This window comes from Uranotaenia lowii, chromosome 2 (assembly GCF_029784155.1).
Source record: "Uranotaenia lowii strain MFRU-FL chromosome 2, ASM2978415v1, whole genome shotgun sequence".
Classification (NCBI taxonomy): domain Eukaryota; kingdom Metazoa; phylum Arthropoda; class Insecta; order Diptera; family Culicidae; genus Uranotaenia; species Uranotaenia lowii.
The window spans coordinates 189,928,916-189,955,832 of NC_073692.1; the positions used below are offsets into that span (position 1 = coordinate 189,928,916).

The window sequence follows — 26,917 nt, forward strand, 5'->3', positions numbered from 1 at the left end:
GATAAGCGATTAAGTTTTACGATTTTTTTTTTGGTAAATAGTTTGTAAAATTTAGAGTTGATAGTGGCTTGGTTGGTATTACTGAAAAAACTGTCTGTCGATTTTTGAAGACTTCTACTCGATGAAGTCATTTTCGAAATAATATGTTTTCAAATCGTGGTGTCAGAACACACCGTTTTCGTTTCGTTTCTATAAATTTTCAATTAAAAAGATTGTTTTGATGAAAAGCGAATAGCGACGATCTTTTCAATACATAATGTGATTCAGTGTTTCTGGTGACATGTTGGTTTGAATTGGTTCTCTATTAATTTTATAGAACCAGCAACTTTTTTTTTATTAATTAAAGCTGATTAAAAAAATTAATGACATAACAACAAAAATTACCAACAAATAGATAGTGAGATGAGAAATAAAAATAAAACCTGAGTAACATGATTTCTTATGGCTGTGACGACTGACCTATGTAATATTTCTTACGTAAGATTTTTGGAAACCCCCCCTACCCCCCTAGTAAGAGATCGTAAGCAAATGTGAAAACCCCCCACCCCCCCCCCCCCCCCCCACCCCCACGTGCTTACGTAATTAGTGAACGGCCCCTTAACCCATTCGTCCTTTGACGATAACCGTTCAAGAAGTGCAAAAACTTATTGTTAAACTGGTAATTAATTTGACTGCTTCACTAGTTAAATAAAGGATTGAATAAAAGTTTATCACCGGTACTTTTTATACGGTTTTTGATTGTTGAGTTTTTCCGGTGAGTGAAACATTTTTTTATTTTTAAATTTACGTATCGTTTTGGGTTACACTGGGAGACATCTGATGGATGAAGAAAAGCTACTCGAAACGGTTCGCAAATTAAAAGTAGTTTTACTCACCGAAAAAGTCAATAAGTAAAAACTGTATAAAATAAAGGAAGTGAAATTCTTTCCAGTCAAAAGTAACTCTTATTGCATTTATCTAGCAATAAATTGAAGCCTATTTTTGAGCGGCATTAGTTTAATTATTAGACCTTATTAGACCTTAAGTTTTCGATGATTATGAAGCTTTTTCAACATTACTTTTGAATTTTTTTAAACTATACAAAATCATTTGAAAAATATGACAATAATGTTGTTGTACAAATTTAAAAAACAAGTATTCGGCCTATTCGACCGAATACTAAGCTCAACTATTCGGTGAGTCCGTACATCTCTAATACATACACTTGGTTTTAAAATGATTTAGTTTTTTTTTTCAAATGATACAAGACGATGGCCAGCTCGGCATATCAACAAGCTTATATCCATAGAGTCGCTTTAAGTCACATTTTCCCCCTTATTCTGCGCCGCGCGTGAGGTGACGATAGTCGAGTCGAGTCGGAGTAACGTGAGTCTTGTCACCTTATTCTCGAAGCCGATGTGACAGAGCATACGATTTGTACCTCACGGTGACTACTAGATTAGGATAAGAACTCAAAAAGTTCATTCTAAAAGACGTTTCTCACCTCAAGCGACTACTGGAATCGGGTGACTCGATTATCGTCACCTCACGCGCGGCGCAGAATTAGGGGGTTTGCTTAAAGAACTGCACATCATCGTGACAGTTCACCTTCCGTAGAAAAGTAAGAAAATACATATCATAACTTGAGACTAGAAACTTCAATCTGTTTGGCAATATGTCAAGTCAAAAAAAAATTATGGATTATTTATTAGTTAAATATTCATTTGAGTAGAAATGCAACAACAGATAAGCTTTGTATCAGATATACTATAAGTATATTTGGTTGTATTGATGTTTGATTAAGATGATGTTTTGAATTTTCATGAGAGAATTTTTTTATTCCGTAGCTTTTCCATACCAAATTAACTATAAATCTATATTTTTTTCTTCAAATTTTACTAATAAAAACAAAATTTGTAGCACAATATCGAAAGCATCGTTGCTGTTTATTAGAAAATTCATTCATTATAATAATCAATCATTGTGTTTTCATTGTTTCATCTTTCTCCCTTTTTACAGTCCAAGTTTCTGATGAATATGCTGCAGAATCTGCTGGGGCGTCTTGCGCTGTCTCATCGGTAAACTTGCTGCAGCTTCGTATTCTGGCCCAGTAGATTCCACATCAGCGGATGGAGGAGGAATGGCAACAGCTTTACAGGTCGTATCCATGTGGGTGTAGGCCAGCGAGAAACCATTGTTGAGCAGCTGCTCGCCATCGGTCATACAGTCGATGTACTTGTACGATAGAGAGTCCAAATTTTTGCCGAAAGCATGGACCAGATCGTACATTTCCCACTTCATATGTTCCGGGTACTGCTCCAGGTTATAGGTTTTATCTGCCAGTTTCGCCTGAATCCGGTCCGGATCGTTGTAGATGTTTTCACCCTTGAATACATCCAACAAACCAATGCCCAAGTATTCAGTTTCATCTTGCTGAAGTTCGCCGTAGAATTTAATGACCTGGCCATTGAGCTGTTCTCCGACATCGGTTATGCAATTGGAGTAAGATGTACCGGCCAAGTTGATGAAGCTATCCACCAAAGTTTGGACGAACGAAAGACAGATGGAATCAACGGATTTCGGCTGATTGTTGATCTGGAACAGGAGGGCGTCTTCTTTGAGGATTCCCTGCACTACGAAGGTTTCCTTAACCATTAGCACATCTTGGTGAAAGACGTTGATTTTGGAAGAGCTGTTCAATCGAGCATCGGCTAACGTGTTGATGACGAAGTCTTGAATTTCACGATATCGCGGTCGCAAGTTGTTCAATGACGACAACACCTGCTTCGTTTTCGGTCGGTCAGCTTGTACAATCTGCAATTGAAAGTAACTTCTTCTTAATATTTTCGTAAAAATTAAATTTTTCACTAAATCACAAAATTATCGATTGCCTTTAGATAATTATTCTATGGCATCTTTTGTACGATTAAACCACTTTCATACACTTACATTGAGGCCGACAAACAGTACGGCCAAAATCACTAGAGATTTCATTTTGCTGCTCGAGTAGATATCAAACTGTTAACTGTTAACTCTCGACTTAAAATTTGCAAACTGATGAAGGCCAGAGTGTCGCAGAAAGATTTTATACTTTAAATCTTTTCCTTCGCAAACAGACGCAAAAAATCGATACACAGCTTTTATCTTTATCCATCGGCAAAAATACTAACGGCATTAATCTCACTAATCCAGCACCAGCCACCACCAGACCACCAGATAAAGAACAAACGGTCCAGAAATGGAACCAATCGTTGCTCAGTTAGTCATTGGGTCACATGCTAAACGCCCTCACCTCCCCAACTTACTGCAGGGGAGGGATTAGACATTTTATGAATGAATTTAAACTCTCCACCCCCCTGTATCGAGTACAGGAGTCTTCTAATCAATGGAAGAACAATGTCGTTCCGAGCTTAGGTATGAATGGGCTGTCGAGTGTCGACCCCCAGACGTCCGGTTCAAACTCCAAACGCCACCAAATAATAAAGGTCATCTTGACCGGCAGTTAGGGATTTGTTCGTCTGGAACGGATGCTCCAGCTCAGCGATAACTTGACTATTATCGAATACTTCATGGTTCAATAAGATTACCAGTACGTGGTCGAAAATGCGCGTTTAAGTGACCATTTTCTGATTTGGCTTGATAATGGGGTACCATGAAATTTTTAAATGTCTACCTTTGAATCCTTTAATCTGAAGTCACGCTGTCTAGCGTTTTTTTTTATATCCTGCAACCTCCCTGTTACGTAAACAAATAGGGGATGGGGATATTTGATACCCTTTTGTATTTTCATCATATTTTTTTAGGAAAATTTAGCAACTCGCCGTCTTTTGCATTTTCTGACAGCGTGTATCACCAAGTTAATATGCTTCAAAATCAAGAACGATGTATGAACTCGTAGATGAGCTAGAAGCATTTTCGTGAGACTAAAAAAATGTAATTTTTTTAAGTTACAGGAGACTTGATCCCTTATTCAGAGTGCCCTGACCCTAGGCAAAAATCTTATGAATTCCGGAGAAGTCCGTTGACTATTTCTTGCCATATTAGTTCTCATTTCACAGTTTGCCAGTATTAGCCAAAGTCTTTGGCCCAAAGACAATTAAAAAAGTTTGTCTTCTACCTTAGAGTCATTGCATACTTTCAGGCGCAATTTTCTAGATTTTGGATAAATACCTACAGTATTTTAAGCCTTTTTAGCAAATATTTATTCGATAAACATTAGTTATTGGTCAGATATTAATAATTTTATAATAATCAATTATCACGATCCATGCCGTTGTAATATATATCTTTTTGGACTCTAGGGATCAATTATACCCATAACCTACATTTTGGAAAACTTCTTCTTAAGGGGGGGGGGGGGGGGGGGGGTAGGGTCTAACGGGTAAAAAAAAACACCAATTTCACGATTTTTTTCTAGAGCTATCGTTTAAACAAATGTATTCAAATTTTTTGCATTATACAAAGCATTGTTAAAAGAACATTTAGTAATTTTTTCGTAGAAAAATATTGAAAAATGAACCGGTGACGGAGCACTTTCGAGGATGCGTTTTAAAAAACAGGATTTGCGGTGGACACTGTATCTCAGCACAGAATCATCTGAAGTGAAAAAATCAGAGCAAAATATTTTTAATAGATGTTTTTCTGGACCCCAACGTTTTTATTTAACTGAATTTTTTTTTTATGAAATTTTTGTGGCTGTTTGAAGTAAAAACTACGATTTTTCACGAAAAAATCCGGCATTTTTTATCTGTAAAATCTCCCCAAAGTAAAAAAACAAAAAAATAAAAACGTTGGGGTCTGGTATTTTATATGTAGAAATTATGTTCCAAATTTGAAAAGAATCGGATAAGTAGTTTTCAAATGGCGATGTCCACAGACTTTAAAAACGTGCTTTCGAGAAAAACGCGTTTGAAGTTTCTGATCTTGCTTCTTTGCAGTGTTAGATAGGAGGAGATAAATGCCTATAACTTCTACAGTTTTGCTTCAATTGACTTGAAAATTTGACACAACATTCTTGAAATGTTTTACAATAAGAAAATAAAAAAATAAAAAAATCGATTTTTTGAAAGTGTTAGACCCTATCCCCCCCTTAAACAAATTGAGAATTTACTATTGCTTTGAAAATATGACATTAAGAAGTTCATATTGTACTCTAAGGATTGGCATATTGGAATAAATATTTTTATAATATTTTTTCCATGTGAGAAACATTTTAAAGTGATAAAAAATCACATTTTGTAAAAATTTTCAAACAAAGTTCAAAAACTCAAAAATTAAAATTCCTAAAATTTGTTAAAATAACAGCATTGTTGGTTTGTTCAGTTTAGCACATTTTTCTAGAACATTTGATACTTGTAAGACATTCCTGTTTTGAGATAAAGCGAAGGAATCAAGTATCCCCAGGGATCAAGTATCCTCATTCTCCCCTACCTATTTGTAAATAGATGTGATATTATTCAATCACTTACCTTAAAAAAATCGTATGGTTGACGTATTCTTAATCCTTTTCTTCAATCTCCTATATCATAAATTTTTTATCATCTGTTAGAAGTAATTATTTTTTTTTGGTCAATTTCAATAAACTAGACGTTGCGCTTACATTTATCACTTATTTTTTTCTAAAATAAAACAGGTATATTAACCTTTTCAAAATTCTTTGTTGCAAATCCAGAAATCATGAGGGGATTACAAACAAGGGATGAACGTATAAATCCTAAATTTTAAGATTTGTTCCAGACCAAATGATTCACTCACATTTTCCTCAAGATCCTCTACAAAAGTTGTTGGGTACTCAGGAACTTTCTTTTGGAAATTTCAGAATGATTGTTAGGGCCTGTGGCCTAAGACTATATAACCGTTTATGAGTTTACGTCCCTCGTTTTCAAAAACTACCCTCTCCATCAGTAATTTGAACTATTTATAAGTATTTAGAAGTTTTAAAGATATAAATCTCAATACAAATGGTATCGTCGTCGCTCTTTATAAGTATATTCTCATATAAATGTATCTGCAATTTTTTTTCAAGCGTCTGCAAATTCCATCGGAGTGGAACTTAACGTTTATAACGAAAATATGCTTATATGCTTAGATATATGTATGTTCTTAATTTTGTGTTGCTCTTTTAAATGGAAAAGAAATTTTATTAAAATATCAATATATCATTCAAACGTCATCAATCTGCAAATGAAATCTTTTGAAAAAAACATGAGCCACTAAAAGTTGGGTGTCGTGGGCCACCTAAATGTTTTGCATAGAATTTATGTGAATTCCCTTATTGAAACACATTTTCTTTGTTTGTTAAGTTTTTAAGGCAAATCAAAGACTTAATTAAAAAAAGTTATAGCTTATGAATTATTAGATTACTATACCTATTGTGAAAACTCATAAATTGTGCATTCTATTTGATCCACTTTCATTTGGTGGCCTACAATTCCCTGCAATTTCTTTTTAAAAAATTAAAAAAAAAAATTGAATTTTTTTTAAATTTCTTATTATTTAATCGGGAGCATACAAACAAACACTCTCTTTCTACACTTTCTAATCATTACGAAACCTTCATAAAAGCTTAAATTTGCTTAATTTTTTATGTTCATCGGAATATGAAACAAAAATCATTTTTTGGGCTTTTTTACGTATAATTTTCAAAAGTTTCAAAACCTTGTATAAATTTTCAAATTTTTTTGAGTCTGTAAATTCATCAACAATTTCCATGCCTTATGTTTAAAGAGTATAACCTTCAAAATAAATTGATTCAATAATTTTTTTTTCTTGCCAGCATCTTCGCCAATTGGCGATTGGATTTCCCAAAATAGAAGCGAATAATTTAAAAAAGAATCTCCAAAAAGGCTTTTCATATACCACATGGACAGCTCAGGGTGAAAAGGAGGTTTTAGAAATATAAACAATAGTAGACGGTGAGGAGGGTAGAGGTTTTGAAAATATCCAAATACTTGTTTACAGCCAGATTACGAAATCAGAAGTAATAAGCAGAAATAAATATACATTTTTTTCCCCAATTAAAATTCTAAATGATTGAATATTAATGAGCTAAACTAAACTGACGTTGCCAGAATTTCATCAGCACGTATCCGGACCGAACAAATCCGGGTAATTTTATATTGTAACCCGGCAAAATCCGGGCATTTGATTTCAAAATTGACAACCTAAAATCCGGGCAATGTTCCCAGAAAAAAACCCAGAAATTACTAAATGAAAGTCAAGAAAAAAATTAAAAAAAAACTGTTTTTTCAATAACTTATCGACAGATTTTAAATTGTATTTAAGGCTTCCAAAAAAAAAATCTTTGCTTTTTATATTAGGGAAGAATGACCCTGGCAGTTAAACTCCCTTGAAAAAAAAAAAAAAAAATTGCTTTTTATAGGGATGCTGTTGGCTCACTTGTTACAAAATGAAAAAAAATGGTTCAATTCAGAAATCTTTCAGTAAATTCGGAAAACGTGAATACAAACTTTTGAGAAGCCTCACAAAAAGTATAAGGCATACAGTCTAGAGTCTAGACACTGGCCCTACCTCCTTGGACTGCCCGTAAAATATATACATGCGCAGCCCATCAGTAGAACGCAGAATAAGAGAAAAATCGACTCAATTACGCCTGAGAAACAACGCTGCACAGCTAAATACAACCGTATTTTTCAAGGTAAGAATTCTATCTCGATAAATTTCAGATTTACGGCGAAAACTACCAAATCTCCGATCCATCGAAGCAATTGGCAGCTATGGAAATATGGCTTTTTTTGTTCACCGTTGACAATAATTGCTCAGAATTCAAATTCTGTGTTCTACAAGTTGAAGATTTAAACTTAACGCGTGTTGTGTCGTACTTTTTTAACCGCGAAAATTAATTTTTGAACTCTACAGCTATCTGTTAATTTATTTATGTAAGTTTCATCACTAATCGTACTTCCACAGCCAGAACTGGTGTCTGATCCCGGAGAATAATAAAAGCTTGTTATTATTCTTCTTGCCTTTGCTCATGTTTTCCATTATGTTAACATAATAATAATAAAACAATAGAAAACATAAACCGGCCGGGCCTACTGTGGAGCAGAGAACGCAGAGACGTCAGGAACAAAGAGAAAGAAGAAGCGTGGACCACCAGTAACATACGCTCCCAAAAGAATTTTCGTTAGAAACATGAGCTAAGATAGTTTGCTTCTTGATGATACACTTTTAAATTGCCATCCTCGAACGGTAGAAAATGACATATTTTGTATACAAGGATTTAAAAATTAAAACAGTTAGTAAAATTTGAAAAATTAATTAGGACTTTCAGCTTAACGGATTCCATTGAATGGTTTAATGATTGTATATTTATTCTGAGATTCTTGTATACTGCCATTTCAGATCAACGATCAAAGTTATAGCGTCTTTACTCGCGTTTCAAAAGAAATACAGAAAAAGAAAATAACGTTAGTAGCACACAACCCTTTGAAACCTAGGTAGGATTCAAAAGTGTTGAAAAAGTAGATGTACGGTATGAACCTCAATATCATACTTTTCGATGTTAAATTTAATAATTGAAATATCTTTGATGAAAGCTTGGGGTGTACTTAGCTTGCCATTATCTGTTGTTTGGATACTCTTGATGGATTTGTCAATTAAAATTTGAACTAAGCGATATTCCCCCATTTACAAGTTTTGGCAAATAGTCACCTTCCTATTTCAGTAGGTTTTTTCTCATGTCTACGATTGCAGTAGACCACGCATCATCACACTTTTCGTCAACAACCCGTAAGTTACAGAAGAAGAAAAAAACTATGCTCTGGTGGAAAAATCTTTACTATATAAGCCATTTCCCCACTTGTCAAGCGAACAGCTGATTTCTCATGTTTACATTTTCTCGGCATATCGTGGAAGGGTAAAAATAACAACAACATTACGCATGTTCAATGACCAGATAGTAACGAAATGAAATAAGCAATGCAATTGAAGTGATTTTGCAAGCGCACCTTGGTGAGGAGAATATAAATTCATTATTTAATTAATTGTAAATTCATAACAAGTTGAGACATGAAGGTATGTGTAGAGTTGGTTAATAATAATAATAATTTGGTTCTGTGAATGCAAGTGTGTACCGCAATAGATAATTGAATCTTGTTTGTTAAGCGTGTATCTATTTGAATAAAATCAGTTAGCTTTCCGTACGTTGAACTGAGTGGTCAATAAAATCTATAGTGCGTTTAAAGTGTGAATTGTTTAATTATAAATCTGGAAGATTCGACAATTTGGCGCAGTCGGTAGGATAGAACAAGGTGAGTCTCCTAGGCTAAATATTTTTTTCAGTTATTCTGTCGCGAAAAGTCTAAAACGGCGAAAACCTTGAAAGTTATGAAATAAAACAAAATGGCGAATTGAATAAAGTCCGGTCGGAAACCGAAGAGCCTATGAAAAAGTGAGTCCGGTTCGATTAACCGTAGCGCTGTAAGAAATTTTCAAATTGATAAATTAAAATATTTTCGTGGCGGAAGGAACCAAATGCTAGTCCGGTCGAGAAAACCGAAGAGCAGATAAAGCAAGTCCGGAATTTAATTCTGTAGAGCTAAGCGAGTCCGGTTATTTTCAACCGAAGCGTAAGAATATGCAAGTCCAGTTAGAAAACTGAAGAGCAGTGAAAGCAAGTCCGGAATTGATTTCCGTAGAGCTGAAGGTGTCATATTATTGGGCAAATCATTTTGCAAATAAATGCCGGATTAAGGAAAATGAGAAGGATTGCTAATTGAGGTTATGAGTTCCAAATTGAAATTTAAATTGAAAACAAGTAAATTTCTCCTGATATGATGTACAAATAAAACAAATGAAACAAACAAAGAACGATTCTTTTTATTTTCGATAAATAAATGCAAATAGTAAGCGTATCACAAAAAAAGTAACAAATATTTAGCAGCAAATTATTGTTTCAGATGGATCAGTGGCCACGAGAACCGTTCAATGGTGCAGTAGATGCATCGGATCTCCGCCGGGAGTGGGAAGAGTGGCATCGAGCCTTCGAACTTATTCTCGAAATAAAGCAAATTCAATCGCAACACGAGAAACTTTTATACTTACTCGCCCGAGGGGGGCGGAAACTTCAGCACTTTTACTACAACTGCAGACCAGTACAAACTGAAATTTATCCGGAACCTGTAAAAGTGCCATTGATGCCTTCGGAGATACCTGAATACGATAATGCAGTTAAACGCTTGAATCATTTCTTCGTGGGTAAGCGAAACGAACGAGTTGAGCTTGAAGTCTTCCGGGCACTTAAACAATCTTACGGAGAGTCATTCAATCAATTTATTCTGCGACTCCGCACACAAGCTAACCGGTGCGATTTCCACGACCGAGAGGAAAAGGAAATCTTACAACAAGTTACAATGGGAGCAAGGGACGAGCGCGTCAGGGATAAAGGATTAGAAAATACTATGAGTTTGGATGAATTAATTAACTATGCGATCAATCGGGAAATTCTCTCGATACAAAAAGAACGTATGCATCCATTGAAAAATGAAGCGGAAACATCGAATGTACAGCAATCCAGAGGACGTCAGGAGCCAGGAACCGTGTGAGATATTCAAACTCTGGCCAATTTTCTGATGCTCGGAGAAACTTTAGCGGACAGGAAAGCCAATCGGAGTGTTCGAGATGTGGATCCGATAGACATGATACTGAATCTCGAGACTGTTCTGCTAGGATTGCAAAATGTAATAAATGCGGTTTCCGAGGGCATTTTGCAAAGCAATGCAGATCACGACGAAGAGCTTACAACAGAATCCAGAAGCCAAGGAGCAGACAGGAAGCAAACTCTGTTAATGAGGATCAGCAAACAGAATACAATCCAGCTCGTCAATACAGAAGAGATTTGTCACCTAAGGTAGAGTAATAAAGTTTTAATAAGTATTCACTTTTACTATACAAATTATGTTTATATACTGCCATCATAAATTGAACTAAGTTATTGAAATAAATGACAAAATTCAAATCCTAATTTCATTCTGTTCCCCTATCAGGAAAAACCATGCAACAGCGAAAATATTGTTTGCTTCATAGATACCTTCCCAGTGCAATTTTTGATCGATTCAGGATCGGCAATCAATACAGTTACAGAACAAGTTTGGTCTGCTCTTTTAAAAAATAATGCAATAATTTTCAAAAAAAGATTCGGATGTGAAAAGCAATTTTCAGCGTATGCCAGTCCTCAGCCGTTGAGAGTACTTGTTAGTTTCGAAGCATGGATCACAGTGAACGATATTAAACCAAAATGCTATGCTGAATTCTTCGTAATTCAAGGGGCACACAAATCTTTGCTAAGTAAACGTACTGCGGAAGATTTAAAAGTCCTCAAAATAGGCCTTGATGTCCAGAACGTCGAATTGAAGTCATCTAGCTTTCCAAAGTTCCCGAATATCCAAGTTAAACTGTCGATAGATCCCTCAGTTCCCCCTCGTAAAATCTCGTACTTGCGGATTCCAGTGGCTTTAGAAGAACAAGTAGATAGGAAAATAAAAGACTTGTTAGAACAGGATATAATCGAGCCAGCTAATGGACCCCCGGAGTGGATTTCTCCGATGGTCATTGTTCCGAAAGCTAAAGGAGAAATCAGGCTCTGTATTAACATGCGTTATCCAAACGAGGCAATACAACGTGAGCACTACCCGCTACCAAAAATAGATACATTTTTGAATAAGCTAAATGGAGCTAAGATCTTCTCGAAATTAGATATTACGTCGGCTTACCACCACATTGAGCTACACCCAGATTCAAGACCAATAACAACATTTATGACAAACCGAGGGCTTATGAGATACAAAAGACTCATGTTTGGTATAAATTGCGCGCCGGAGATTTTTCAGCGCGTAATGACGGAAATGATTGCCGGTATTGAGGGTGTTATCGTGTATATCGATGATATAATAGTAGCGGGCAGAACCAAATGAGAGCACGATTCTCGATTGCAGGAAGTTTTGCATGTGTTGGAACAGAACAATGCTAAGCTTAATGAAGAAAAATGCTCATTTAGAATGACTGAAATAGAAATACTTGGTTTCACGGTTAGTTCAAACGGTATCAGCCCTTCCGAAGAAAAGATAAACGCTATCAAAAACTTCCAAATGCCAAAAACTAAAGAAGAAGTGAGAAGCTTTTTAGGCTTAATTAATTTTGTGGGGCATTTCATTCCTAACATGTCAACAAGAACTGAAGCTTTGCGGAAATATGTTCGAGGGGAAATCAATGTGTTTGGAGAAGATCAATCCAAAGCGTTTAACGATTTGCGTTACGAACTATCAAACACTGTGCGGCGACTTGGATTTTTCGATCCAAAAGATCCTATAGAGCTCTATGTAGATGCATCGCCCGTGGGGCTCGGCGCCGTACTTACACAGCGAAACATACAAAACGTTCCAAGAATAATAAGCTTTGCTTCCAAGGGACTAACCAAGGCTGAACGAGTCTACCCTCGAACTCAGCGTGAGGCACTTGCCGTCGTCTGGGCGGTAGAAAAGTTTTACCACTTTCTTTTTGGCACCAACTTCACAGTGTATACCGACCACAAAACTCTTGAGTACATTTTCGGAGGAAAGCACCAAAATGGTAAACGTGCTTGTTCTCGAGCAGAAGCTTGGGCACTTCGGTTGCAACCGTATACCTTTGACATAAAACATATCCCGGGATCAACTAACATATCGGACATTTTATCACGACTTTGTACTGAATCACAAACCTCTTTCGATGAGTCGTCGGAGCATTTCCTGTGTGCCATAGGAGAGGGGATGTCTGCAATTACATTGAATGAAATTAAAAACGAAACTTCTAAAGATGAAACGTTGAGCGAGGTAATGAAATCTATAAGTTCACAAGAATGGCATCCGAGTCTTGTTCGTTACTCAGCATTCGCCAAAGAACTTGGTATCATTAATGAAATAATTGTAAGAAACGATCGCATAGTATTACCAAGATCTCTAAGATCAAAGGCGTTGGATATTGCTCATCGCGGCCACCCAGGCATCGTCACTATGCGCAGAATCCTAAGAGAGAAACTCTGGTGGCCTTACATGGATAATGACGTTGTCGACCGAATACAAACATGTGTCGGGTGTGCTGCTGTTAGAATAGACGGGCCTCCAGAACCAATGCTTCGAAAGAGTATGCCAGAAAGAGCTTGGCAAGAACTGGCGATAGATTTCTTTTCTGCGAAGGAGTTTTCAACGTTTCTTGTTTTAGTTGATTATTACAGCCGATTCTTGAAAGTGATTGAGATGAAAGGCACAGATGCTACTAAAACAATTGATGCCCTTGAAGGAATTTTCGCTGAACAAACTTACCCAGAAACTATCCGGAGTGACAATGGGCCACCTTTTTGCAGCGAAGCATTTGGGAACTACTGCCTGAATAAAAATATAAGATTAGTGCGTACGATTCCCTACTGGCCACAAATGAATGGCCTCGTAGAACGTCAAAACCGGGGCATCCTAAGAGCTTTAACCCTTCATTTCATGATTTTTTATTTTTTCTCGAAAAAATTCTCAATAGTGCGCAATGATGAATACATGAAGGGAAAAATAAGGAAAAAATATTATTTTCACATAATTCGGTTATTGAGCAAAAATATTAATTGTTGCATATTTGCAACAACATGAAACGGTTACACCTTTTTTTCTTCACACTTGACAACTGGAAATAAATGCTTATTCCTAATTTCTTTTGCACTAATCATAGTTTTCGCACAGGAACTTCGCAAATCTAGATTTCTGGACACCGGAAAGTTAAGAATTTATCTGGGAGTAGTTATGTATGTTGGTTTTCCACCATGGGTGCACGGATTCACCGCAGTTTCTGCCTAAGTATGTGCTCTCATGCATTCTGGAACCGACCCCATGGCTTCGTATGTAGGTATATTTTGGAAGAACGAGTCAATCAGGTTACTTAGAGGTATTCCGGCATCCGTGCATATACCTGGCCAGCTGGCAGCTGGTTAAACATTCATATAATCAGTTATAAGAGGAAACACATCTTACCTGTCGGCTTCTTATGGGATTCGAACCCAAAAGTTGTCTCGCCGATACCGGGAATCGAACCCAGCCTGGCACATCGGAACCAGACTCGCACCAGCTTATCCACTAGACTACAAAGACTCTCGAGAAATTAGCTAGGAGTAGTTATGCGATAATATACCACCTACTGAGGAAATTATTTCTTACGTTTGCTTGAAGGTGCTAAAAAAACGAACACACACATATAGGAGCTCAGTGAAACTTCATGTTTCTTTGAAGAGATCTAATTTACTTAACTCTAAGGCGTACATCTTTCAAGGATTTTATGGCTAGCATCTTACCACCAGACCACGGAAAGAGCACTATATGTGTCGTGATCGGGATTCGATCTCATGGACTCTGGCTTAGATAGCTGGAACGCTATCCTCTAGGCCACGACCGGCGACCGGCCATTCCTTCATCTCTAAGAAAAAAAAAAGCAAAACAATACTTCAAACCTCGGTTATCGAATGTTGGCAGATAGTACTGAATTTTCAAGTGGAAAAATAAAAAAGCGTATTCGTTGTTTGTTTTTAGATTTTTAAACTCTCTGGATAAAGCCCCGTACTTGAGTTTGAATCACGTTGAATAATATAGAACTTTTGAAAATTGGTGTATGCTTATTTTGCAAGTTGTAAAGGCATCCGACATTTTTTTTTATTCAAAATATGTATTTGTTATACCAATGGGCCGCGGAAAAAAAAATCAAAATAATGTGTTTTACATACGCTGAATTACAAATCCCAAATAAGTTAATTATTCGGACCCGTCCTAGTTTAAAGTTTGATAAATTTTGAACTTTTTATAATATTTTTCTAGTTTTGATAACGGTTTAGAGCAAAACTTTTATTTTTTTCACCTCGGGGGCCCTCTTTATTCAGGGGGGGGGGGGGGCAATTTTTCTCATCCCCCCCCCCTCTTAATACGGCCTGAACATGATAATAAATCATTTATAACGAAAACATTGTCATCGAGAAACAAATACACTGTTTAACGATGCAAGTTTCGAAAACACACTATGGAACCCATATAACTACCTAGGGTACTACCGTTGCATGGTGTTGCATATTTGCAACAGTTATTGAAAACCCATTATATCAGAGAAAAAACAAAAAAAAAATCTCAAATTTTGTTTATTATGTAAATTACTTTAGTGGGAATACGAAAATATTTTTTTTGAGTCGGAAAAAAATTCTCAATATGAATTACACTAGGCCAAAAATTTGAAAAATTAGGCTTTTTCCACATTCCATATTTTTCAGATTCAAGTGGGTTTTTTTGGTTCCTATAAACACTAAAAATATTTTTTTTTTAATTGAACGTGATCTTGAAATTATAAATATTATTCCATCGAAAAAAAAATTTACTTTTTAGCTAAATGTGAAGTTTAGAACAGTTTTAATTAATTGTTGCATATTTGTAACTTTATGAAACGAAGGGTTAAAGATAGCTAAAGCAACCAATGAGGATTGGCGGAAGGCACTTAAAAATTATGTTCATATGTACAATACCACGCCACATTCGATGACGGGAAAAGCGCCTATGGAGCTGATGACGGGGCGGCCGGTTAAAGACCTTTTACCATCATTGCGGACGGAACCTCACTTATATCGAGACGATGGGATACGCGACCAAGATCAAATTAAAAAAATGGAAGGTAAGCTGTATGCCGATAAACGCCGTCGGGCAAAACTATCCGATATCGAAATTGGTGACACTGTTATGCTAAAAAACTACGAAACCGGGAAACTAGAACCAACATTCAAACTCAAGAAATTTAAAGTCGTCGAAAGAAATGGAACCGACACAGTCGTGCAAAGTGAGGAAGGAGTTTTATATCACCGACCGGTATCACATTTACGCAAGTGGCCAAATCAACAGGAATGTATTGAAGAAAAAAAAAATAAAGTATTGAAGAGCTACTACCTAAAAAGAAACTTTGTAAGTCTAGGTTAATCCAATAATTACTAATTTATTTTTCAATACCTAAACCATGAATAATGACCTAGTCTTCTTTGCAGGTTCTGACTCGAGTTTGAATCCTTCTTCAGAAGCCCAGGCAGCAGGACCATCACGAGGCGGGGGTATACCTCTACCAGAATCAGGTAGCGGGCAAACGGACCAGGATGAAGACACTTGCGAGGATTCGATCAACACTTCTGCTCGTTCGGCTCGCCCAAAACGTAATGCTAGATTGCCAGCCAGATATTCTTGATAGACTGACAGAGGAAAATTTTCCATATTGCATGGACTACTAATTTTTTTTTAAAGACTGGAGAAGGAATGTAGAGTTGGTTAATAATAATAATAATTTGGTTCTGTGAATGCAAGTGTGTACCGCAATAGATAATTGAATCTTGTTTGTTAAGCGTGTATCTATTTGAATAAAATCAGTTAGCTTTCCGTACGTTGAACTGAGTGGTCAATAAAATCTATAGTGCGTTTAAAGTGTGAATTGTTTAATTATAAATCTGGAAGATTCGACAGTATGTTAATGATTTTAATTAAAAAAGTTCTTAAAAGAACGCATTAAACAGTGCATTTCATCAAAGATCAAAATGGCGACCAGTTGGTGTTTACATTTTTCAACACAAAAACACGCATGAAATTTCTTTTCACACATGATTTAATGAATCACATTCACATCACATTTGCTCCTGCATAAGTAGCAATTCAGAAATAATAATTCGTTGTTGAAATAAACACAACCGAACTCTTCAGAAGACCCTTTCGAAAAAGAATGAACAACGAACGGAATCTACGACTAGTGGGATCTGTTTACTTTTCTTCGTTTTGAAATGCCATTTCGAGAACATAGGACATTCCTCAGTCCATATAATGGAGTAAAAAATAAGCTGAACTTCCTTTCATCAGCATTAGGAACCAATCTCAAGCACTCGCAGTTGCCCCTGATTGGCAATTTTTTTTTTCACTTAAAGTACAGAATGATCCCAATCGTCCCCAGTCCCTCGGTATTCACTACATCTATATGGTTTATCCACAGGTTTATCTTCCCAATCCGGTGAGGTTATCATGAATATTACCAGAGAATGGTCTAGTTACTTCACCAGGCGGTTGGTAGAAAATATTAAGAAATTTTTAATTCTTAGTGGTTAACAGAGCAACTTTTTATAATTTCTTTTACATATTTGAACATAATTTGGACTGTTTATTCTAAAGATCAAAAGAGTTGATTGATAGTCAAATGAGGATAAAGTTTGCATTTCAATTTCAGTAAATTTATTTTTTAATAATGAAACAGCAAGTTGCATTTATATCGATTTTTTTTTATTTCAGCACTGGAAAAATATATTCCAACTATTTCCTTTAGCATCAGTTTTAATACTTTTCCTAGTCAATATTTAAATTCAGGTATAAATTTACCATTGAAAAGAGGAATCAAGGAAAGTTGATTTATTAATTTTTGATATACTTTTTTTTTTGTTTCGATTATAGTCGTTTTACCATCTTTATGGCATTCGCGACTTTATCAACGTTGCAGTTGGCGGATCGTTATTGAAAAACTATCCGGTACAACTGTGTTCGATGTTTACTCTTGGGCTCGAACTCACGGACATCGGCTCAGGAGACAACAGACTTGCCAACTGAGCTATATCACAAACTCTTTTGATATACTGAAAAGCTTTAGTTGTTCAGGAAGTCTTAAATCAATATTAAAAAGACAGCGAATTTCCATGCATTTTAAAAAATTGTTTTAAAAGAGTTGCTATTCATCTTAATTTTTATTTTTAAACAATGTAGCTTACAGTTGGAAAAAAAAATAAACAAAAATAGCAAAAAATACATTTGCAACACAGATATTTCATAAAAAAAAATGTTGGAAATAAGACAACAAAATATTTTAATCAAAATTAAAAAGTTTAAACCTTGCAAATAGAAATTGTTTTAAAATTTTAGTTTCCACCACCTTATTGCTTTGATCATGTTCGCGTGATAACCATCAAGTTTAAAATTCAATGAAATGTTGAAATGTTTTATTTTTTTGATCAAAGTTAAAAAAACAAAAAAAAACTTAAAAATTTTAAGCTCAGATCAAAAAACTTAGATGATGGCTTTCAGAAAGACACTCATAACTAACTTACAGTTTGGTGATTGAAAATAAATTCTAAATGAGTTTACGAGTCTTAACATGAATTTTTCTTTTAAGATTGTTTTTGTTTCAATTTTATTAATAGTATTGTTTGTTTCAACTATTTTTGGTTCGATCCAGGAAAAGAAGTGAACACAATTTTCAAAAATCTTCCTTCCAAAAAGCGTTCCTTAATAGATTGTCTTTAAGACTATCTTTTTTGAGCGCTTAGTTTTATTTTTTTTTCTCGATGGAAGTGTGATTGCGAAATTGATGGTTTAGTTCGTACCTCTCAATACTTTAACAACGTAATAACATTACTTATGATTAAAAGTTAGCTTTGAAAATAATATAAGAATTGTGTGTTTTTTTTTTTAATTATCAAAAAATAAAACTAAAGGAATGGGGATAGTCGCTCAGTATGGATGGTGAATTGTAATAATTTTGTTGCATGTTTTTTTTTTTGTTGGATCCTTGTATTGAATTGAATTAAATTACAATTACGAAATTGTTTTGTTTCATGCTACACAATATGGTTGAAAATCCTTGAAATATTTGAAATCAGTTTATCAACTCTTTATGGATTTGAAAAAAAAATTAAACTTTCAAATGTGAGGCAAAGAAAAAGAAAAGAATCCAAGTGTTTTCAAAAAGGCAATAATCATAGAAAAACAATTTGGAAAAATTTGTGTCTAATTAAAAGACATACACCGTCTTACCCGATTTAGGCTTTACAGACTGAATAAATGACGTGGACAACTTAAGATTAACATTTAACACCCAGTACCAAGATGGGAATCGAACCCATGCCATCAGTGGACCAGTGATCACCGTATTACCACGCTAACCACTCGACCACCGAGACGTACAATATAATTCATTTTCATTATAAGTTGCTTTCTGTCTTCAACCATTAAAGTCTTTTTAAAAACTCTTTGTTTCAACAGAGATCAGTGTTAGGGAAAAGAGCTAGTTTATCAAGAAAGAAATTTGGTGGTTTTGATTTGCCTTCAATATTCTACTCGATCCATTGAATTTTTATCAAAAGCCTCATAGAAATAGGAGTTTCCTTACGAAATGTCTAGGAGCATAGAAGATGTAGGAAAATCATGATCGCACCATTTACCAAAATGGATCCTGATCTCTACCTTTCACCAACTAACACAACCCCTTCCTTGGGTACTTGAATATGGATTCGCAGACGTATAGACGGTTTCCATAGTTTGTGATACTAACTTTTCTCTGATTCTGACTATTTCAAAAATATTTTTTTTTTTGAGTATGCAGGAGCGAGAGGTTGCTAGTTGAAATTGAAGAGTATCTTACTAACAATCCTTCCATTTTCCTCATTGACTACTAGGACGTGGCCGGCGCCGTTATTAATTATTTAAATCATATAAAAAAGGGAGAGCATAAGTTTTGTACAATGAGAACAGCTGCTAATCCAAAGCACTATTTTTTTGGACTTTGTGCAAAATTGATGGCCTCGATTAATCACGGAGTAGCAACCATTATTGGCGATGTGGAACTTGTTCTGCTTAGCCACGCCAGCGATCATGGAATTCGAAATGTATAGTTTGAAAACAAATGTAAAAAACACGAAGTTCCTTTAGAATCAATTTAAAAAAAATGTAAATGAAGCATTTCGAGTTCAATGATTTAAGGTGGATATGAGTAGTCAACCAAGCTAAGTTAAGCTAAGCTAAGGTTTATCTTCCCAATCCGGTGATTAGACTTATTAATAATTTTATTCAAACTTTAAATGAAAACTCATTGATGATCGGAAATTTTCGCGGACGTAGAAAAAACGCGTGCGATGCGTAGAAGGCATCGCTTACTCCTCTCCCATTATTTTTGTAAGTGCCATGACAAAAAACTTCAGCTATTCAGAACAAATTTGCGTCACAAGGCGTCACTATCTACCATTTAGAATTCAAATGCTAGGAAATTTCTTCAAGAGCACTCACTATGCATGCTGAATTGCGGTTTTTCGTGCTTACGGAGATATCAGAAATTTACGAAGGGATAGGAGTGACATTTTTTCGAAATAGGACCACCGTAGAAAAACGAAAACTAAATTGAAGATCATTCTTCTTCTTTAACTAATCAGTAGTATTTTTAAAAGTGGTTTTGAATAAAAAATATTTTAGATATGGATGAGAGTTTGAAATCTGATTTGAATTTTTAAATATTTAGAGCTCAGTAAAAGCATACATGGGGCTCATTCCAGTGAATTCCATGTACCCATGAAAAGGAAACTGTTGTATTCAGTCATTTTCTATATGTTACATTATCAGTTGCTGCAAACATAGACGTTTATGAAAGTCAATATTCGAAAAATAAAACGGATCTTTTATAAGAAAGATTGCAATCTTCAAAATTTGGGATTAATGAGACAGGGAGTTCAAGGGTAAAAAAATCGAAATGGAGTCCAAAAGAACGAAACACATTTTTTGCTGTGTACTTTTAATAATTGAACATTTAAACAAATATTTCATCAAATTCCAACTTTTTACGACTTTCTTCAATCGGCTCTATGGGATAACCGCAATGTGCAATGTGAGAAATTCTAAAACTCGAACAAGAAATCTTTGCTCTAAATTCGCCTTATTTCAGTTCTAAACACTTATTTTTGAAACAACTGTAAATTCTTTATCCCTCGATTTTTCAGAATGATTAGACCATTTTTACGAAAAATAACGTTTACTTCACGACGAATAACACGACTTCTGTTTTATGTCTTATTTTTGCACTCATATAACTTTTTTCATCAAACTAATTCATCAACAAATTTAACCACTCAGCATGGTTTTGGTTTTGATACAAACTGAATACTTTTCTCAAAGAAAACAAATCAGTTTTTTTGTAGATTTGCATTACACTCCTCTATACATCGCTGTTTTACTTTTATAAACCTTTAAATATTTAAGTGTTCTAACAAGCTTTTGGAAGTCTACAATTACATTAATAAAATATTAATTTCAATTGTTTTTGCATTTTTTCTTTGCTTTTATGTATAATTACATCTAAATTTTGCCCGGTTTTTGCTCGGTTTTTGGATTTGAAAAATTGAAATCCATGCCCGGATTTTGCCAGGTTTTTTTGGAAAAATGCCCGGAATTGCTAGGCCCGGATGGGAGTGGAAAAAATTCTGGCAACCTTAGCGTAACTATATCTGCTTATAAGTTCAAGATTGAAATCAATTTTGATTCACGTTAGATATTTTTTATTCTATGTAAAAGTTATTAACCTGACGTCATTCCTAGTATAAGTTTTTAAAAACTGATTCTTTAATAATAGATAACATTAAAAAAAATTGATCAGAATCTACCTTTTTTCGAGTTTCAGGTTGCAGTTTTTATACGATTCTAATTTCTGGTTTTGAACTTAATTGTTTGTCTTGTATGTTTTATTTATCGAGAATTAACTAAAGTTTTGAGATTCAAGACCTTAAGTCTGAGTTCTAGATAGGATTTCTACAAATGCAATATTTATTCCATGCTAACTAATTGGGCAACATCATAAATTTAATCATCAATTATTTTAATATTTTGTAAAGAGAAAAAAACACCGGAACTGATCTGAAGATGATAAAATGCCCTTATTTATTATCAAATCCAATCCAGTGAATCATCCTGTTTGTAAAATCAATTCACCCCGAGACAATTATCTATCTTGACATCTCATTTCTCCTGCGGGAGATATCAATTGATAGCTCATCAAAATGCATCTCGAGCAGTTCTAGGTCAAGAGGTGGAACTTGCCGGAACAAAGATGCATTTTTAGTATATATTCCCATCCCATTGTAGGGTCAATCATCAGTAGTAACATCGAATTCGCATCTTAAAACGATTGTCTGAGGAGAAAATAATTTTAAAGATGGCAAACAAAATATTTCTCGTGTCTTTGATAGCTTTCGTTTCTGTCGTTTCCGGTCAACGAGAAGCGGCTCTAGAGGTGATCGAAACGATGAAGGTGATTCAACCGCTCTACAGACAGTTGCAAGACTACGTGATATCGCAGATGACCAACGCCAAGACTAACACCACGGATCTGATCTACGATCTGCATACGGAGGTGATCGAAACGAAGCGCCAATTCGTGGTAGCCGCCATCGAGGACGAACGCCAAGTCCTGGAGATCATCGATGCCCAACCGGAAACGGTTAGTCCGGTTTGTTTGGGATTCATCAGATCGACGGCCGATTTGAACGTCAATCTGGCGGGCGTTTCGTACAGCAACTGCATCACCGAGGTGGATGACTCGTTCAATGAAACGCTGGGATCTCTCTCTGGATCCCTACAGGAGGGTGGAGAATCGCTATACATGATTCCTGGGCTTTTTGACGTTTTCGAGGGGCAAAATATATTTTTCGAACCGGAGAAGATCTCGGCCAGGCTGGTAGAACGCTTAGAAGAACTAACCCGGGATCCATCCGGCATAGGAAACAATCTGTTTGAGTATGTTGAAGGATTTGAGGAAGCGTTGCAGCAGCTGCGGGAACGCTATGAGCAATGTTTGGAAGAGGGAGTAGCATTGCTCAACGCCGCTCTGGAACTGAGTCGTACCCAGATCGTTCAGGTGTGCCGGGGTCAGCTGGAAGTAGTTCCGGGAGGGCCCACCAGTGCACCGGAGACTCCTTGAAAAGTCTTTTTAGAAGTTTTATTATAATCCAAAATCAATACATATCAAATCTACCTATACTGTTACTTTGTTATATTTGTAGATTCAAGATTACTCATTTTATGTAAATAAATTCAATAAAAATTAAAAAAAGAACAGAAAGTGTAATTTACTGAATACAAAACTGTGCTACATAGAATTTTCGTTTCCTATCTTATAATATCTTTTAAATTCAACAAAAAGATTTACATACGCTCACATGCTATCAGTACAGTGGCAATTAGCAATTCCATCGGGCCAACCACTAGATAGCTTGTTTACCTTTGCCGCCTATGGTTCATTCATTGATTCATTTGCTTGTGATTGCCATCAATAATTGGGTCAATCAATCAACCAGTTAGCTGGACATTTGCTGTCTAGTGCTGATAAGAAAGTTGGTCCGGTTATCGTGGGAATCGTATCGTTTATGGATTTCGGTTCAATAGCAGATTTCATTCATAGTTCGTCGGTCGTATATATATTGTAGTTTACTCCAAAAATACATGTAGCTCCATTATTCACGCTGACCAAACGATAGAAATATTCATAACACCACTAACTAAAACATTAATTTGTGTTGAGATCTCACAAACTTCTATTTTATATCAAAAGGCGAAAAAATGCAACACTGTTTTTGTTAATAACTTTTTAATGCATGGATGCTTGCTGGAACAAATTTTATATTTTATAGCGTCCAATTGGCACCACGTGCGCCATCTGTAATGTTTACTATGAACCAACCTTCTCCAAATGAAGGCTATTTTTATTGAATTTTTATTTTTCTGAAGCTTAACTTTCAACCTTACTCAAAATTTTTGAATTAATCAAAGTTATGAAAAATTAAGCCAACTGTCTTCCTTCGGTACAAAAACAACATAATTAATTTTCTAACACTCCACCAAAGTTTTCCCGTAACAACACGATTACAGATCAAACCAAAACAGAGTATAGAATTTGCGGGACCTATTGAAATGCTAGCAGGGAAAACGCCTCCTCATGTACTGGATATTATGTACTAAACATATTTTTTTTCAATTTCTCACTCCTTGTTTATCTCCGGAAAATAGCGATCGAGGCGTGTCCACGAGAAGTTTCTGGCTGGAAACCTGCCAGGTACTCGCTGAAGATTATGTTTTTCTGTTCCCTACTGGTGGTCCAAATATTTTGCGCACGATTTGACCACCGAATTTTGTTTATTTTAGCATTTCTCAATTGCTCCGAGTTATACGGATTGAAACTTGATCTGTATTAGAGCCTCCACCTCTCGAAATCTGAGAGCATTTTATGAATTATATATTTTTTTCATTCAAAAGAAGAATTTCCTTTACGAAATCATTGCACCCTTTTTAAAATTTCGTATTATTTGTGGAGTCCCGGGGGGACCATTTCAGGGTTCATCCGAGATAAATTCATAAATGATGCCATCGCTGATGCTGAAAGCTTGTCTTTCAAATGGCTCTCGTGGTAAGAGAGCAAAGATACTGGGATGCCACATACTCCCCTTCTTCAATGTTTGATTTTTATATTATTTATCTTACTATTTGCATTGCCATGGGCTGAACCCGGCTTCTGTTTCTTTCTGATGGCCATGGGCTAAACCCCGGATACTATCAGATACCATGGTCTGAAACCCGGCTATTTGTTTATTTTTTCAATTTTCATTTATTCTTATAATTTTTTACGACGGCCGTGGGCTGGAACCCGGCTAGCAATCGTTTAATTATATTATTCAAATTCTATTTTATTATAATTTTTAATACGGCGGCCATGGGCTTAAACCTGGCTGACAATCGTTAATTTTAATTTCATTTTCATTTCATTTTCGATTTATTATACGACGGCCATGGGTAGAACCCGACTTTCGATCGTTTTATTATTATTAAGAATAGTTTTTCCTTTCAAATTATTACACCCACTAAGCCTGTTAAACTTGCCCAAGTTAGGCTGTTTTATTTTCAAATATTATTACATTCGAATAATCCTCGGACCTACTGGGCAGTTAGATTTTCTCTTGGCCTATTGAGTGATCGAATTCCCTCTTACCCGATTCGGTGGTGGATTACCCTCTTAACTATTATCAAAGATATTATATTCTATCAAGATACCCGGATGAATAGTTTTTCGAACAAGTAGTCTAGGACATCAACTCTTTGATTACGGTGCTGCCACCAGTGAAAAAGTCTTCAAGCTTTCAACTTGCATTCAAGGTTGCAGACGCACACGGACAGAAAAAAACTACCTGACGTAAATTGCCACCTCAGTGCAAAAACTTACTAGTAGATGGGAGGGTAAAAATTATTTACTTCGCAAATAATAAAAAAGGATAACTAACAAATGAAATGAAATTAAAGGTTATTTTACTCAATAAACTGTTCCCAGCCTCTATAAGAACTATTTCGGATACTAATAAATTGTATATTCAAACAATTCATATGAGTTTGATCAGCTTCATTATTATTATTATAAGATTCAATCATATACAATTATCATCTTATATTATATATTTTTCACATTCGTCATAACATCCTTGGAGAGGCCAAGTTCTACTACAGGTTGAAAATGTGTGCGTATCGAGTCGTTTATGTTTCCCATGTTGGCCGTCCTTCTTCCAATCCTACACGCTCGGCCATATTGAACCATTAATGCTTGAAAAATAACCATAATCGAAGTTTTGTGGATCAAGTCGTTTTATGAGTTTTCAGTGAAAACTCATAAAATGAGATTTGACGGAGAACTTGGATTATGGTTATTTTTTAAACATGGTCGAAAAAGTGGAAATGAGCAGAAAATCGAAAGATTTTTGTTTAATTCGCTAAAACCCCAAAAAACCAAAGGAAGGCGAACTGAATGAATGCATAATGACATAAATCAATACGTATAACTTTCATAAGAGCTTTTATTGAAAAAAAGTTTAGGGATGAAAGAATTTTTTTTTCAATTTTGAACTTGTTCCGGATGTCTATTGGATGGTTCCGGTATTTCTATTGGATGATGACAATGGATGTACACTTTTGTTTTGAATTCGCTGTGAGAATTGTTAGAAGATTATGTTGAAATAGATTTTAATTCGGCCACTTCCGGATGATCCTCTGGTGCTACCTCCCCGGTAACTGTGCCCGATGCTGAGCCCATTTTTTCCTTCTTCCAGGGCTGTTCTTCTTCTAGCAGCTTTTCGATTCGGACAGACTTGCCAAATGAGAGGAAATTTTCTTCTTATCATTGCTGCAATGAAAAGACAAAATTGAAATGGTTTAGTTGGAATGTTAGACATGCACTGTTAGATGAAACAATGTTACCGAAATTAAAATTACTTTACCTTTATTGGCTCAGATTTATGAACCGAACGGATCTGTGTTCCCTGGTAACTAGTTAAAGCAGCTGTGGTCCATGGTGTTGATTTTTCCGAACCGTTCGTTCTGTTCGAGAAAAAAAAAATTAGAGGTTGACGTGGAAGATTTGGAGGATATTCAAACAAAATTTGAAATTCTTATCACTAATGTTCAATTCAGCATACACTTACCCGTTGTATTATCGAAAATTGCTCCGGAAACTGTAAAATTAACTAGATCCACTCTGTTGCACTCGACCTACAGCCGTAGAAAACAAACAAGCGGACTGCGCATCACAAAATGGCAGCTTTTTTTTCAAACAAATTGCGTTTGAAATTTAACCATTTTCTAAGTTTACCACCAGAACTCTTGAAATGCTTGAAATTTAACCGAAGACTATGGTTGAAAAACAACAAAAATCGCAGTTCTTTCGGAAAACCCAGAAAATGGTTAAAAAAAGTCATTTATGTTTAAAAAAAAATGAGCGTGTAACGGGATCTGCAGATCATGGCAAGACTTTCTTGTGGTGGCTGTTTGAGCTCCACGAGAACGGAATTGAACCGTACATATTTTCATCTGGAGAGTGAAAAGAATACTTTTTAATTAGTTAAAAAAAATTAGTGAAACAAAAAAGCCACCCAAAGCTTTTGTTTCGGATGATGAGCCGGAAACTGTTTCTAGAGAATTTAGCCTCTTCTCTACCACCTGTACTCCTACTCCCACGTCATATTTGATGGTGGCAATGATAGAAAAGTTCCATTCAATTTTCGCACCTTCCGGTTGTTTTTCCTGCAAACCATCTTGAAGTTGCACCTTTTTTTCCATATCCA

The 26,917-nt window shown here is 35.6% G+C and overlaps 2 protein-coding genes across 3 annotated transcripts in view; both read right to left on the bottom strand.

Annotated features, from left to right (window-relative positions):
- Nucleotides 1-26,917, bottom strand: part of LOC129744586 (uncharacterized) — a 327,683-nt gene that overhangs the window by 150,211 nt on the left and 150,555 nt on the right. The window lies entirely within an intron of this gene.
- LOC129744591 (uncharacterized) lies at nucleotides 1,893-3,075 on the bottom strand. Its single transcript, XM_055737208.1, has 2 exons — nucleotides 2,929-3,075; nucleotides 1,893-2,793 (listed from the first exon to the last, which is right to left on the bottom strand). Exons 1-2 carry the CDS (start codon nucleotides 2,971-2,973, stop codon nucleotides 1,993-1,995), a joined length of 846 nt encoding a protein of 281 aa, XP_055593183.1. The 5' UTR covers nucleotides 2,974-3,075; the 3' UTR covers nucleotides 1,893-1,992.